We start from the raw sequence: 13,440 nt of genomic DNA on the forward strand, positions 1-13,440 counted from the left end.
TTACACTGATCATGCACAAACTCACCAGACATATTCAAGAAATAGTACCATGGTGCGTATTATTTATAGATGATACATGTGAAGAAGTAAATGTAATGCCCCGGTCCAGGTGGGGCCCGCCCGGGCCGGGGAGTTACAGATGGTATCAGAGCCAAGTTACGACCGTGAGTGCGCATGTGGCAGGAGCACCCATGGCACCACCTATCGAGGGAGATTCTAAGATTTGTCTGTGGTATGATTCATGGTTACACAACGAGGACGTTGTGTCTTTAAGTAGGGGTGATTGTAATACCCTAGTTCTGAGATTCAGGTTAAGTATGACTTAAAAGGTTAGATGATACTATTCATATCACCAAGGTGCACCATCCTTTTCGAAAGCCCAAACTTAAGAACTCCAAAGTTAAGCGTGCTTGGCTTGGAGAAATCTGAGGAAGGGTGACCTCCTGGGAAGTTTTCCAGGGTGCATGCGAGTGAGGACAAAACACGCTGAAAGGACCTACGGTGGTCTGTGAAGCTAGTCGTCAACCCGATGGGTAATTCTGGTGACGTTCTCGGTTCGATCTGGGTGGGGTCAGGCCGGGGCGTTATATTAAATGCTAAACTAAAATCTTAGCAGGAAATAGTAGAAGTGAAAGGTTTTAGGTTTAGTAGAGTAAGACAGAATATATAAAATTTAAGTTTAGTAATATTAGACGTAATGAAAAAAATATTAAAATAGGAGATGACGACTTGTTAGGAATTGAGAGTTTTAAGTAATTAGAATCATTTTTACAAAATGATGGAGAGATTGAGAGATGCCTTATATACAATACAAGTAGGATGATTGAAATGGAGGAGAGTGTCGGGTGTTTTATGCGATCAAAAAGTATCTCTAAAACTTAAATGGAAGTTCTACAAATAATGGTTAGACGTACTATGTTATATTGCACTAAATGTGCTGGGAGATTGTTGGTGCAATCTGTTGGTGCGGGAAACATCCGACGATCGAACCTGAGTTTTGATAATGACAAAGGGTTCAAAGTTAAGGTTATTTGTGATCTAACGAGTTTGAATGAGAATGCAGGAAAGTCCTAAGTGCACTTAGGTAAAAGTCCTAGCTACAGTTAGGCAGATGGAAAATCCTAGGGGGCGGTAACCCTCAGTTCTAGGGGGTGATAACCCTAGACGGAAAGTCTTGGCGGGTCGAAGGCTTCAGATAAAAATCCTAGAGTCGGGGACTCTAGGTTGAAAGTCCTGGTATTGCGAACAGGGTGGAAGACTGCTCGGGTCGTGGAACAAACGTCCAGCAGAAAGTCCTGGAGATTCGGACGCTGAGCAAAAGTCTAGTTGATCTGAAGGATAAAACTGGCAAACAAGTAAACTCTCTTGAGTGGAGTAGGTGAGGACGCATTCCCCGGTGAGGGAACATAGGCATCAGTTCGACCTAGGATTTCCGGAGGTGAAATTCGAAGTCAGAATCGGACAGTCCGGAGACTGTCAAAATTACTTTTATTTGTCTTATTTTATTGTGTTAAACTTTATTTTGCAGGGTATACTTTGTTTGTAGACTAATATACCTTACAAGACAGAAATTGCACAAGAAAGCCTCGGATGAACAGTCCCAAGGCGCCCTCCAAGGAGCTTGGAGGCGCCTCAAGTGACTTGGTTGACAACCTCACAGCAAGGCGCGAGGGCACCCTGGACGCTGGATGGAGGGCGCCCTCCATGGAGCTTGGAGGCGCCCTTGAGCAGATAAGTAGCGGAAATGCAGGAGGTTATCAACGCTGCGGATTCAGCAGGATTAGAGGCACCCTCAACAGGCTATATAAACCTGATTCGACTAACAGCAAATACAACTCTCCAAATTGTGATCCTTCTTCCGTGTGCTATTCAAAGAACGATCTGATAAAGCTATAACTCGACTCCGACGACTAGAAGCTTCGAGTTTACTGATTTTTGTTGTCGATATAATTTCTTGTTATTACTTTAATCTTGTATTTCAAATTGTAATTTTTCGAATTGATAGTGATTGTCCAAAGTAAACACTCAACGAGTGTAAGCCTTAAAGTAGGAGTCACCACAGGCTCCGAACCAAGTAAAAATCTTTGGTGTTATCTACTTTTCCGCTACGTGTTTTACTCTAACGAATGAATTAGCCACGAGTGTTATTCACCCCCTCTAGCGCTTTCGATCCTACACAATCGTCCTTGTGGTCAAGGTTGACCAGTTTGACTAAACTCAAGTGGATTTGTTTGAACTTGACTTTCGATATTTGGACAATATGTGAGAAGAGGTCAAGTAGGTAAAGGTTGACTAGATACTTGGTGAGAGAGGAATCAAGTAGGCCAAGTAGCACCGCACGTTAGCAAAAGAAAATTCTAATTGCGGTTAGGCAAAGGAAAGCCCAAGTGGATCTAGAATGATCACATGTTGGCAAAGGAAAATTCAAGCGGATCAAGGAAGATCACACGTTGGCAAAGGGAAGTCTTAACTTTGATTAGGCAAAGAAAAGTGCAAGTGGGTCAAGGAGGACAACACATTGGCAAAGAACAGTCCAAGTGGGTCTGGAAGGACTGTACGTTGGCAAGAGGAAAGTCCTAACTACAGTTAGGCAAAAGAAAAATCTAAGTCGGTCAAGGAGAACCACACTTGGGGATCAGAAATTCAACGAAAAGTTAGCATGAGATGGAAAATCCAAGTGGGTCAAAGATTGACCAAACATTTGGTGGGTAAGTCCCAATAGGTCACGGTTGATCGGATATTGGGTAAGGGAACCCTAGACTTGAATTAAGAAAGTTAGGGTTGGGCAATCGATTGACCTTAAGCTAATCGATTAGGTAATAGATTAAGAGGTTCTTGCGAGAACACAAAAAAGACCCGAATAGATTGGGCGAGCCTAATCGATTGGACCAATCAATTAGGGCCAAGAGTTTCATGAAGAGGAGTTAGCGAAAATAAGACTGAATCGATTGACCCAATTGATTAAACCACTACTAATTAATTGGGTTAATTGATTAGGTAGTGTTTTGTTGCGTGGAGGGAAAATTGATTGAGGCAATCGATTAAGAAGTCTTAATCGATTGGGCTAATCGATTAAGCCCTTTTTAGGAAAGAATAGTGGGTTGTGGAATCTATTAGGTAATCGATTAAAGTTTTTTGAATCGATTGGGATGACTCACCAATCAATTAGGATTCCGAAAAAGAGTCATTCTGTAGGTATTCGAACGGTCAAAGACGTGACAATCAATTAGGGAAAAACTTAATCAATTGGGAGGCGTTGAGTGAACTCTAGAAAAGGATTTTCGTGAAAGTTTGAAGGCAACACTCAGTCACATTTTGATCACTAGTTCTTGGACGATTTAAAGTAAAGTGTTGTTGCATTTCTGAGTTAACAAGAGGCTCAATCAAAGCAAGAAAAGAGCAAGCAAAGCAAAGTTCCTCATTGTAATTATTTTCGATATTTTTTGTAACCTACTTTGCATTTCTTGTTACATTTCTTGTATTTGAGCTTGTGTGAGATTCCTCCACCTTCGGAATGTTTCTTAGAATGAGTGTTTTGTATAGTAGAGTGTGTGCACTATGTGGATCCTTTGATTAATCACTTCAAGAAGATGGATACCAAGTAAATCCGATTGCTAATAATTGCTTCGAGTTTTCCACTGCAACAAATCATCAACGAAATGATCGGAGCTAATCATCCCTCCTCTAGCTCCTGAAATGTTCTAACAGAATGTTGGGCTATGATTCAAGCATTTGAATAGAAGATGAAAGTAACAGAGATGAGAATGTTAAGGTAGATGTGTAGACATACGAGGATGGACAAAATAAGAAATAAAAGTATTAGAAAGAAAATTAGAGTTGCATCTATTTAGAGAAAACTCTGAAGACATGTTTAAGATGATATAGACATATACTTAGACAACCAATAATTACTTTAGTTAGACGCTATAAAATTATGACACATATATATATCAAACAGGGAAGAAAAAGATTAAAAAACACTTAGTTAACAATAATAAAATTAGATAAAGTTTATTTAAATATAGATGATGATATAATAGGGAATATAGCTCAATGACATAAAAAAAAATGTATATAGTCCATTTCATTTAGTAGAATAAAATTTAGTTGTTATTATTAATAATTGTATGACTTAAATTCTAAAATAAATAAATAAATATGGATAGTCTCGTGGACTCATAAGTGTAATACTGTCAATTTGATGTGATGTGAATTACATTAACTAAAGTCACTTTTAATCGACCAGTATATCTTTTAATTGAGTGTTTAATTGCCTGATCGATGGAGTAATTGAAGGATATTTTAGAAAACTATATATGCCTTTGGATAACTAAAACAATTTGATGTACTCTCTAAACAAATACTATAAATCTGAATGATAAAATGAGTTTATTATTATTATTATTATTATTATTATTATTATTAAATGAGTTTTGGGCCGAGCCTGCATCTGCCCAGAAGCCCATGTAGCATTGCTTAACGAACTGCTGGGCTCTCTCTCTATATAAATAAATAGTTACAGTTGAAAACCCTTATTTCATAAAGCCGGAAGCTTTGATCAAGACTACCCGAGAGGGTCAGTGAGCGGTGCCTGGTGGCGGCGCCTTCTTCTGATCTAGAATTTGTTTTTCTCTTTGATTCTACTTTGCATCTCTCCGATCTAGTATTTGTTTTTCTCTTACTTTGCCATCTCTCCGATCTTTTACGACAGTCCATGGCTAACTTCACCCCTCGTTAAGCTTGGACGTTAGCTGCTCGTTTTTTTTTTTACTCATGTTGTCTCTGGCAGCCTTTTCTGCTTGGGCCTGGGAGATAAGTAGAATCATCCTATTGTCGATGATCATATCGTTTCTTAAATACAGAATCATCCCGTCAAGAGCATCACGTTCTAAATCAATTATTTTTCTTGCTTTTAGCTACTATTTTGTTTTTTCAGTTGTTCAAAAAAGGGGATAGAAAGTGAGACATCTGATATCACATAAGTTGCATCAGGTGCAGTCACATGATATTTCGATTGCTTTCCCCATAACAAAATAGAATTATAATGCTTGCTTGCCTCAAATCATAATGGTTTGTGAGTTTAGCTGTTCTATTACATTCGATGCTAGTTGAGCAGAGAGCTTGTTCTAGAGGATGCTTATTATTATTATTATTATTTTTTGTGATTTGTTATTTGCTAGACTATTTGATACTTGTTGCAATTGCCTAGCTGTTGTTTTTGTTCTACCTTGCAAAGAAGGGTAAGAAAGTGAACAATCTGACCTTTGGTAAGGTGTGTCAGATGTATTCACATAATGTTTTGATATCTCTCCTTCTGGGAATCAGAATTTTAACGTTTGCTTGCCTGATATCATAGTGGTTTCTGAGTTTAACTGTTCTGGAATATGCAATGCCCTTGTTCTTGAATATCACTCCTGTCTGTTTCTTTACTGTAGCTTTTGTTTTCCTTGATAGATAATAGAATTGTTACTGTCTTATCTGGTAATGTGCCTTGTACTTTCTCCATGTTGGATTTATCTTTGAAATTCACAAGTATGGCATTGAGGTAGGCCTTCATTAATCCCAGATAAGCTCACATTTAGCTACTTGTCTGATTCATAGGAGGCCGATACCAAAAGTTGGCAGTTTCGCTGATAGCACCTTCCCATTCCCATGAAGGTGTTTCATTAGTAACGTGCCATACACGATGGTTCTATCATATTTCCTATCAGCTTCCTGCAAAAAGTGATCTTTCTCTGTTATTCGACTTATTTTTTTTCGAGGTTTAGAAAAATATATAGGATTTTACATATGAATTTATATAATCTTCATTATTCTTCTTTTTTCCTTTGTGATTTAGAACTTGGAGTTTACTCTTAGATGAAGACTGAATAGGGGTTGATCTATATATTAAATTCTTGACCTGTAAAATGCTTTGTTCTGTTGTTTATGTGAAAAATTCATAGTGGTTTGATCAACTGTATGCCATTTTTTTTTCTTTGCCAAAAAGAATGGGTCTTTGACACCAGAATTTTGAAAGAAATTTTCTTCTGAAGCCTTCAATCATTGTCAACATAGTGGTAGGTTAAACACACATAGTCCATGCCTAAAATAGATTTTCACATTTCGTGCAACCTGAGCCTCATTTTCATACATCTTCATACAATCTGCATTCACAACTTCAGTAGCTAGCCATTTGAAGCAGGGGCTGAAGGCTCCAGACAAAAGTTCTGAAACCAACATGATGAACAATATTGAACGAGTAACCATGCAGAATGACCGTGCGAGCAAGGTCTTTCTGGCTCAGTTTCTGATCAAATTGGGAATGTTCATAACTCATGCCGCTCTCATTTTTTGGCACCATTAACCACCTATCGTAAGATAAAAATTTGTGGCTTTACACCACGCTCAACAAGGGAAAAGAGCAGAAATGATCTTGGCATCATTTGACTACTTATTGAAAGATAAAATTTGTGGCTTTTAGTCAACTGTCAAATGGTTAGGGGAGAGCTGAGTTTGTATGCGTTCATTCAACCCTATTCAAAATTTAATGCATGGGGTGGAGATAATAATATTGTACAATCAATTTTAGAATAGTAATTGATTAGATTGGATATTCTTTTCATAAAAAAATTAGATTAAAAAAAACTTTTTAAATTTTGCTATGAGGAAAATATCAAGCTAATTGTGATTATATTTAATATTTATTTAAGCACCGCTTGATCCTCATACCCACCGTTCATTATTTGTGATTTCAATTTTTTGTCTTTGTATTTCCTATTTAATATTTTAATCTTTGAGCGAGTAGGAAACTTTTTAAAATAAGAAATAGATATTTTATGACAACTAATGACAATTAGTCATAGGATACATGCGCTGTATATGTAATATAACTAAGAGCGTGATGTTTGACAACTTAGTAGTAAACTATTTTAATATACTCTTTTTTTATAAAAAATTGATATAATTTTTTATATTAGATATTTAATTAATAAAAATAAATATTATATCCAATGTATTTATAGATATAAAAAATTAGGATAGTATATTTTTTATATAAAAGTAATAAGAGAATTAATAATATATATTAAAATTATTTTTAGTGTGAAATATAAAAAAATATATTAATGTAATTTTATTTTAGATTTTATTAAAATTAATTATTAAAGACTTAGATTCTTAATTGCATTCTTAATTACAAAGTAGGATTTTTTTTTAAATCTATTATATGAATCATAAATATACACCAATGATTAAGAGAAGATGACTTCAAGGGGGAACTGCGCTAGTGCCGTTGGCGCGTCCTCCTGACCTCCTTCCTGATCTACATCGGTGCTGATCCAATAGCATTAGTCTCATCGTATTTCTTAAGATGTATGCCAAATTTAAATTATGATGGAAAATTTTAAGATAATTTACCGTTCATCTTTTCTCTTATTAGCGATCCTTCAAATAAATAAAGCGTTAGTCTTATCGTGGATACTGATTAGTTCAAATCAAATACCACATCTTCTCTCTTAATTATGATCTTGTATATTACTTTAAGTTTGTGTACTTAAACATAATTTTTTTTTATAAAGTAGTTAAACATAATTATATTTATGCATGTAGTGGTTAGAATATGAGATTGCTAGTTACATACATATTTATAAATATTCATACACAAGTAATTGTATATTATATTTAACTATCATTTTATTTCCAAAATACGATTTAAAAAATTAATATATTTCCTTTTTTCTTACCATATAACAGATACAATCAACAAATATGGGCTTAAGCAAAATAAAAAATTATCTTTCTATAATTTTGGTTTTTTTGTATTTATTTCCTTTTGATGACGTGGGATAGCCGAGGAGTTGTGAAGTTATGAATTTCACTTTTGTAAAATTTACAGATGGTAAGAAATAGGATAAATTTTCCAAAATAAAAAATTTACCCCTTGCGATGGTAAAAAATAGGACGATACAAGGATTCAAGTCTCTTGGAATCATACGGCTGTGATATTCGAATCAGTCCAGAATTTACTTGATAGTGTCTGGAAAATTTGGGAGGACAGGTAGGGCTGTAAATAAGCTGAGTCGAGTCGAACTTTGGAGTATTTAAGCTTGTTTGATAAGATAATCGAGTCGAGCCGAGCCGAGCTTAAAATGAACCAAGCTTTTGAAATGAGTGTTCAAGCTTGGCTTGGTTTATTTTTTATGAGCTTGAGCTTGTTTGAAGCTTGGCACGAACATTGTTCACGAACATTGTTCACGAACGTTGTTCACGAACATTAACGAGCTGAACATATATGTGTTCAAGCTTGTTTGTTTAGCTTAACGAATTGTTCAAGCTTGTTTGTTTAATTAATCTAATGTATATTGAACGAACATAAACAAGTTCTTACCAAGCCGAATACCAAGTTTGTTCATGAACGCTTGGTTCATTTACAGCCCTAAGGACAGGATCGGTCAAGTCCAGATTAGTCACTTTTAGTGGCAAAAGTAAATACATTTGTCCCCAGCGTAAATTCATTCCAGAATAAATATGGAAAAATAAATTATGAATAATTATTAATTTTTGAAATAATAATTAGTATGTAAAAAAAATATTTATTTTAATTTTATTTAGATTCGAATCTTAAATTTGATGATGATAATATTTTATATGCTAATCACTATAACTTTTCCGAAGACCAGATTAATCACTTTTAAAGCCAGGAACGGGGGACTATCAGGTGCATTCTTTGCCTGTCATTAGCAACTATACAAAGGCCAGCTCAGCTCACTAAAATAATTGGAGAGAAAACTCTCTGTGTATATATGATCCATGGCAGCCGAGGAAGAACAAGAAGAGGAGGAGGAGGAAGAAGAAGAGGAGGAGGAGGAGGAGTGATGGGAAACAGCCTGCGGTGTTGCTTGGCTTGCGTGCTCCCCTGCGGCGCCCTCGACGTCGTCCGCATCGTCCACCTCGACGGCAACGTCGAAGAGTACAGCCGGCCAGTTCACGCTGGCAAGATCCTCTCCGCCAACCCTCACCACGTCCTGACCACGCCCTGCTCGCCAGGCGTGGCCTCTCGCAAGATCCTGATCGTGTCGCCGGAAACCGAACTAAAACGGGGTCGACTCTACTTCCTCATCCCGGGGACATCGCTGCCGACGCCGGGGGAGAAGAAGAAGAGGAAGGTATCGCGGAGGAAGCAGAAGCTGGAGAAGGAAGCGGAGGGAGAGACGCACCTGGAGTCGAAGGCGGCGTGCCACCTCCGCCGGCGGAACGGCCGCGTCGGCCTGTGGCGGCCGAACCTCGAGAGCATATCGGAGGACTGAAAAAAGATTATGGCCTCTGTTTCTTTGACATGGCTCAAAAAGCTGATCAATTTCCAACCCATGCGCATTCATTCATTCATCCATGGTTTCTCACAAGATACAAAGAAGAGTGAAGAGTAATTCGACAATACGAAGGCAGATCCTGCGTTTAGTTTTCAGGTTCATCTTGTCAAGTAAAATTAACAGTGAGAAGTGAAAGAAAACAAGAGACCACTTTTGATTCTTCAACTGTACATTTCAGAAGCTTTAAAGAACTGTAAATTTCAATATCCAAATTTGTCATTTAATGCAGCTAATTTGGATCCTTCCTGGTCGATCCAAGTGATATTATAATTCTGAAGGTATCTGTCAGTTGATTACAACCTAAATTCTCAGTATCATGGAGTGCCTACACTGTAAGCTGACACTAGTAATCTTGTGTTTAGATTAGATAGAACATAGGGAGACTTTACAGCAGGAACAGGAATCAGAGGAGTCATGTTAGTTTATTAGTTTGCTACTGTAGTAATAAAGAATAGGGTCAATTGCTACTACATTTCTCACAGCCTATACCACTTGTGACAAATTTGTTACGAGCTTTTGAAAAAAATCAGTTTATGGTGGACTATAAAATCATTTTATCAGACAAGAATTTTATTAACTGGAGATGTGTGGCTATGCCTCCTAATCATCTTTTAATCAGCCTCATCTTTTACTTAGTTGCTCAGTTGTTTTCTCATTGGAAAGGGGAAGTTGATCAAGATGGTGGTGGTGGAAGCATTTTTGACAAATGATACATGGCATAACGTGGTGTTGGATTGATGGTGAAGCAAGGGAATAAATACTTGTTCACTGAAATCGCTTCCTTAAATCTATAACTTGTTGGAATATATAAAAGAAAACACAAGCAATATTGGCACTTGTCATTTTAGGTGCTTTGGAACCTTCGGTTTATCGATGAATCACTCTTATAATCTCTCTATTTTTTTCTTAAAACCTTTTAGAGGTGGAGAAATTTATTATAACCTTACAAGATAAGAACAAGAAGATAATAAGAATACTATAAGAAAATAATACAATCTTAAAGCTCTCTTTTGTCCTGCTTTCATTCGCATGCATTGCCTTTGTAGTGCTTATCTTGGTTGCCAAAACCTCCTCTTGTTTTCCTTCTTATAGTCTTCAAATTCTATTAGTCTGCTATTCTGTGCTCCATCAGTCAATTGAACACTTCCGAAATTGACTGATTTTCGCTTGCTAAAAGGCCTTGCTGCTATAACTTCCTCGTCTACTTAGTCTCGGTCAACTTGACCTACAACGACTTTCGCTTGTCAAACATCCAACAAACCACGAATTGTCAGGACTTCCACTTGCTAAGCATGCGCTGAACATTGACTAGTCGAGACTTGCAATTGTCCAACATTTGATCAATCTTGATTTGTTGGAACTTCCACTTGCAAACACTCATCAATCTTGACCCGTTCAGATTTCTACTTAGCAAACATCCAATCAACTTTGACATGTCAGGACTTTCACTTACTAAGCATTTGATCAATCTTGATATGTTAAAACTTCTACTAAGCATTCAATCAATTGTCAGAACTTTCATTATGCCAACACCTATTGAACTCTCTAATGTCAACACTATTCGACTTCTCTAATACCAATACCTATTGAATTTTATTCATTGACACTTGTTGAACTCATCCATTATCAACACTTGTTGAACTTCTTCCATGCCAATATTTATCACACTTCTCCAATATCACTTAAACCAAATATGTCTTCCACCAAACATCAAATTACTTTGATCTAACGAAATCAAGCTAGAGTATTATTGCACCAACACCTGATAGATAAATGAAGAGGTTAAAAATATTGTTGAAAGCACACCCATATAATAATTCTTAAATAATGAAATATAATTTTTTTTGAGTGAACAAGTATATTACAACTAATTGGGATATAAAGCTAACAGATGAGAAAGATAAAGAAGATGATTAGGCATATGGACACGCTATCATAATATATCTATAGGAATCTAACCATCATAGACAAGGGAACAAAAACTGGAATATAGGAATCTAACCATCACTCTCTAGATCTGCTCTTAGCACAAACCATGTGAAAATAGGACACGTGTGTCCAGTTCTTGATAGCCACGTGTGCCCCATCATAAGCCAAAAATAATTTTAGTAGAACAAACAGCTGGCAAGTGTGGGCTTCAATTCATAATAGCACATGCCATGAATGTATATAGCTGGGAGAATAATCAATGCAGAAATAAATGTATATATGGACCACATTTAAGAGTTCATATCCGTAGCATGCTTCAGCCAGTACCGACTGTACTGATTGTAAGATATTGCCGAGAGGAATAACAAAATACTTAATATCTTCATTCGCCTTGGCTCATTGTCCTTTGCTACTTCTTCTTAGTTGGCACAATGTATATCGCCAGCACTTATGTTTGTTTAGTTGGAGTGTTAGTACATAGATAAAAGACAGGGTATTGGATATTAGTAGATAATAAAGGAAGTGTCCTATAGTAGAAGAGATAATAAAGGAAGAACCACAGCTTGCTCGTACCTTCCAGACTGAGCAGAGCAAAGTCCCACCTCAAATGAGTCCTAAAGGTCCTAAACCACCTCGACCCATGTAACTTCCACCTCAGGCGTCGAACTCAATGATCCAGTTTAAACTGAACTACTATAGCATAGATTGTAGATTACTGAACATCACCAACCTCCAAAGTTAGACTTGTACTCATCCAATTACGAGCAAACATTGCAGTAGATAGGAAAGAAATTGTTCATTCTTTTATACTTCAACTGTGGTGAGCAAACAATACCTAGACACCATGTGGTCAGGAATTAGAAAAACTGCAGTAGATAGATCAGAGGGGCAAACTTTACTAACAAGAGTTGCCAGCTACAGCTATTTTGACTAGTTTCTAGTTAATTTAAAATTTATAACTCAGAAGCTACGACTTGGTGCAGAATCTTATTACCAACAGACAATAATTACTTGATTATGATATAAAACTCCAATTAGCTGTCACACTAAATTCTTTGTATGTGAACTAATAAAGAATACATGCCGACTAAAGCCAAGTTTATGCTGACAGTACTAAATATCAATTAGTCTCGAAAGAATATAGTTAAGCATTATAGTAATATTTTACCAAAAAGATGACTCAGCTGGTAGGTACCATTTCCGTACTTGACGAGTGGGCTGAATCTTTTCCTCTTCCTCTTCTTCTAAATGAATCATCTTAATATTGTGGGCTAATCTTGTGAGAATCCTTTATTAGAAGAGAACCCATACAAGTACTTAATATCCATCCATAACATCTGCAGAAGTAGAAGATTGCATGAAGGTAGCATAGGAGACACAGAACTGAACTGCAAACATCAAGTGATTCCTCAAAAATTCAATTTCAGTGAGTGGGATTAGTAGAAGGCTTCAACTTCAAATAGCTAGACTTTGGCAAGAAAATAAAAGGCTATTAATATCATCATCTATGCTACTTGATAAAATAGTTTAATTGGTGATGCATGATAAATTCATTAATGGAAGTCTGACAAGAAAATAACTCCGCCCATGACGAATCAGTCATGGCCGGTCTCAAGTCCAGAAAAAGGAGGAGGGCTGCGTTAGATTGCCGGCCCGCATTAAAGCTATGGCAAATGTTCAATGAATGGAAGTCTGACAAACCTTCATACAACTGCCACCACCTTTCAATCTTGAGCTGGACATGTTCTGGTTTATTAAACTTTCAGATTTTTGCCACATAATAAACATATTAGTTTCTAATCCTCAGTGAAACTATGTAGCACAAGTTATGTTTAGTGATATATGGAGTCTCAACATTGGAACAATTTCAGGAAATTTAAGAATGTGGAGAAACTAGTTAAGACTTATCAAAGGAACAGTATCTGAAGAGTAGCATTCACATGAAAGAACTGGGTAAAGATGCTAAAAAGAACATGGTGAAGAAACTATTAATTAGTTTGAACTTTTACATTCCAATAAACAATAGATGTGTGCTTCATAAACCAATTCACTTGAAAGAAATCATTCATTCTATTATGCTACATCTTTTGTGAACAAAAAATCCCGTGAAAGTGAAGCTAGGGTCAATGTGGTCCGAATATATATAAACCACAATAAGAAA

At 36.6% G+C, this 13,440-nt stretch overlaps 1 protein-coding gene, 1 long non-coding RNA gene and 1 other non-coding gene across 3 annotated transcripts; all 3 read left to right on the plus strand.

The window, feature by feature from the left end:
* The first annotated feature begins 4,546 nt into the window (after positions 1-4,546).
* Positions 4,547-5,957, plus strand: LOC122002682. Its single transcript, XR_006117702.1, has 2 exons — positions 4,547-4,576; positions 5,602-5,957. It is a non-coding gene; the product is annotated as an uncharacterized LOC122002682 (long non-coding RNA).
* Positions 5,560-5,687, plus strand: LOC122003312. Its single transcript, XR_006117947.1, has one exon. It is a non-coding gene; the product is annotated as a small nucleolar RNA snoR83 (small nucleolar RNA).
* Positions 5,958-8,825: 2,868 nt separating the features above from the next.
* On the plus strand, positions 8,826-9,569 carry LOC122000519. The gene has a single exon (XM_042554901.1). The coding sequence runs from the start codon at positions 8,856-8,858 to the stop codon at positions 9,285-9,287; it is 432 nt and encodes a 143-aa protein (XP_042410835.1). The 5' UTR covers positions 8,826-8,855; the 3' UTR covers positions 9,288-9,569.
* The last annotated feature ends 3,871 nt before the right edge of the window (positions 9,570-13,440 follow it).

This window comes from Zingiber officinale, chromosome 7A (genome assembly GCF_018446385.1).
Source record: "Zingiber officinale cultivar Zhangliang chromosome 7A, Zo_v1.1, whole genome shotgun sequence".
NCBI classification, from domain to species: domain Eukaryota; kingdom Viridiplantae; phylum Streptophyta; class Magnoliopsida; order Zingiberales; family Zingiberaceae; genus Zingiber; species Zingiber officinale.

Bases quoted from the DNA above. Each gene is read 5' to 3' on its own strand.
- LOC122000519 (XM_042554901.1), top strand. From the start codon at position 8,856: ATGGGAAACAGCCTGCGGTGTTGCTTGGCTTGCGTGCTCCCCTGCGGC.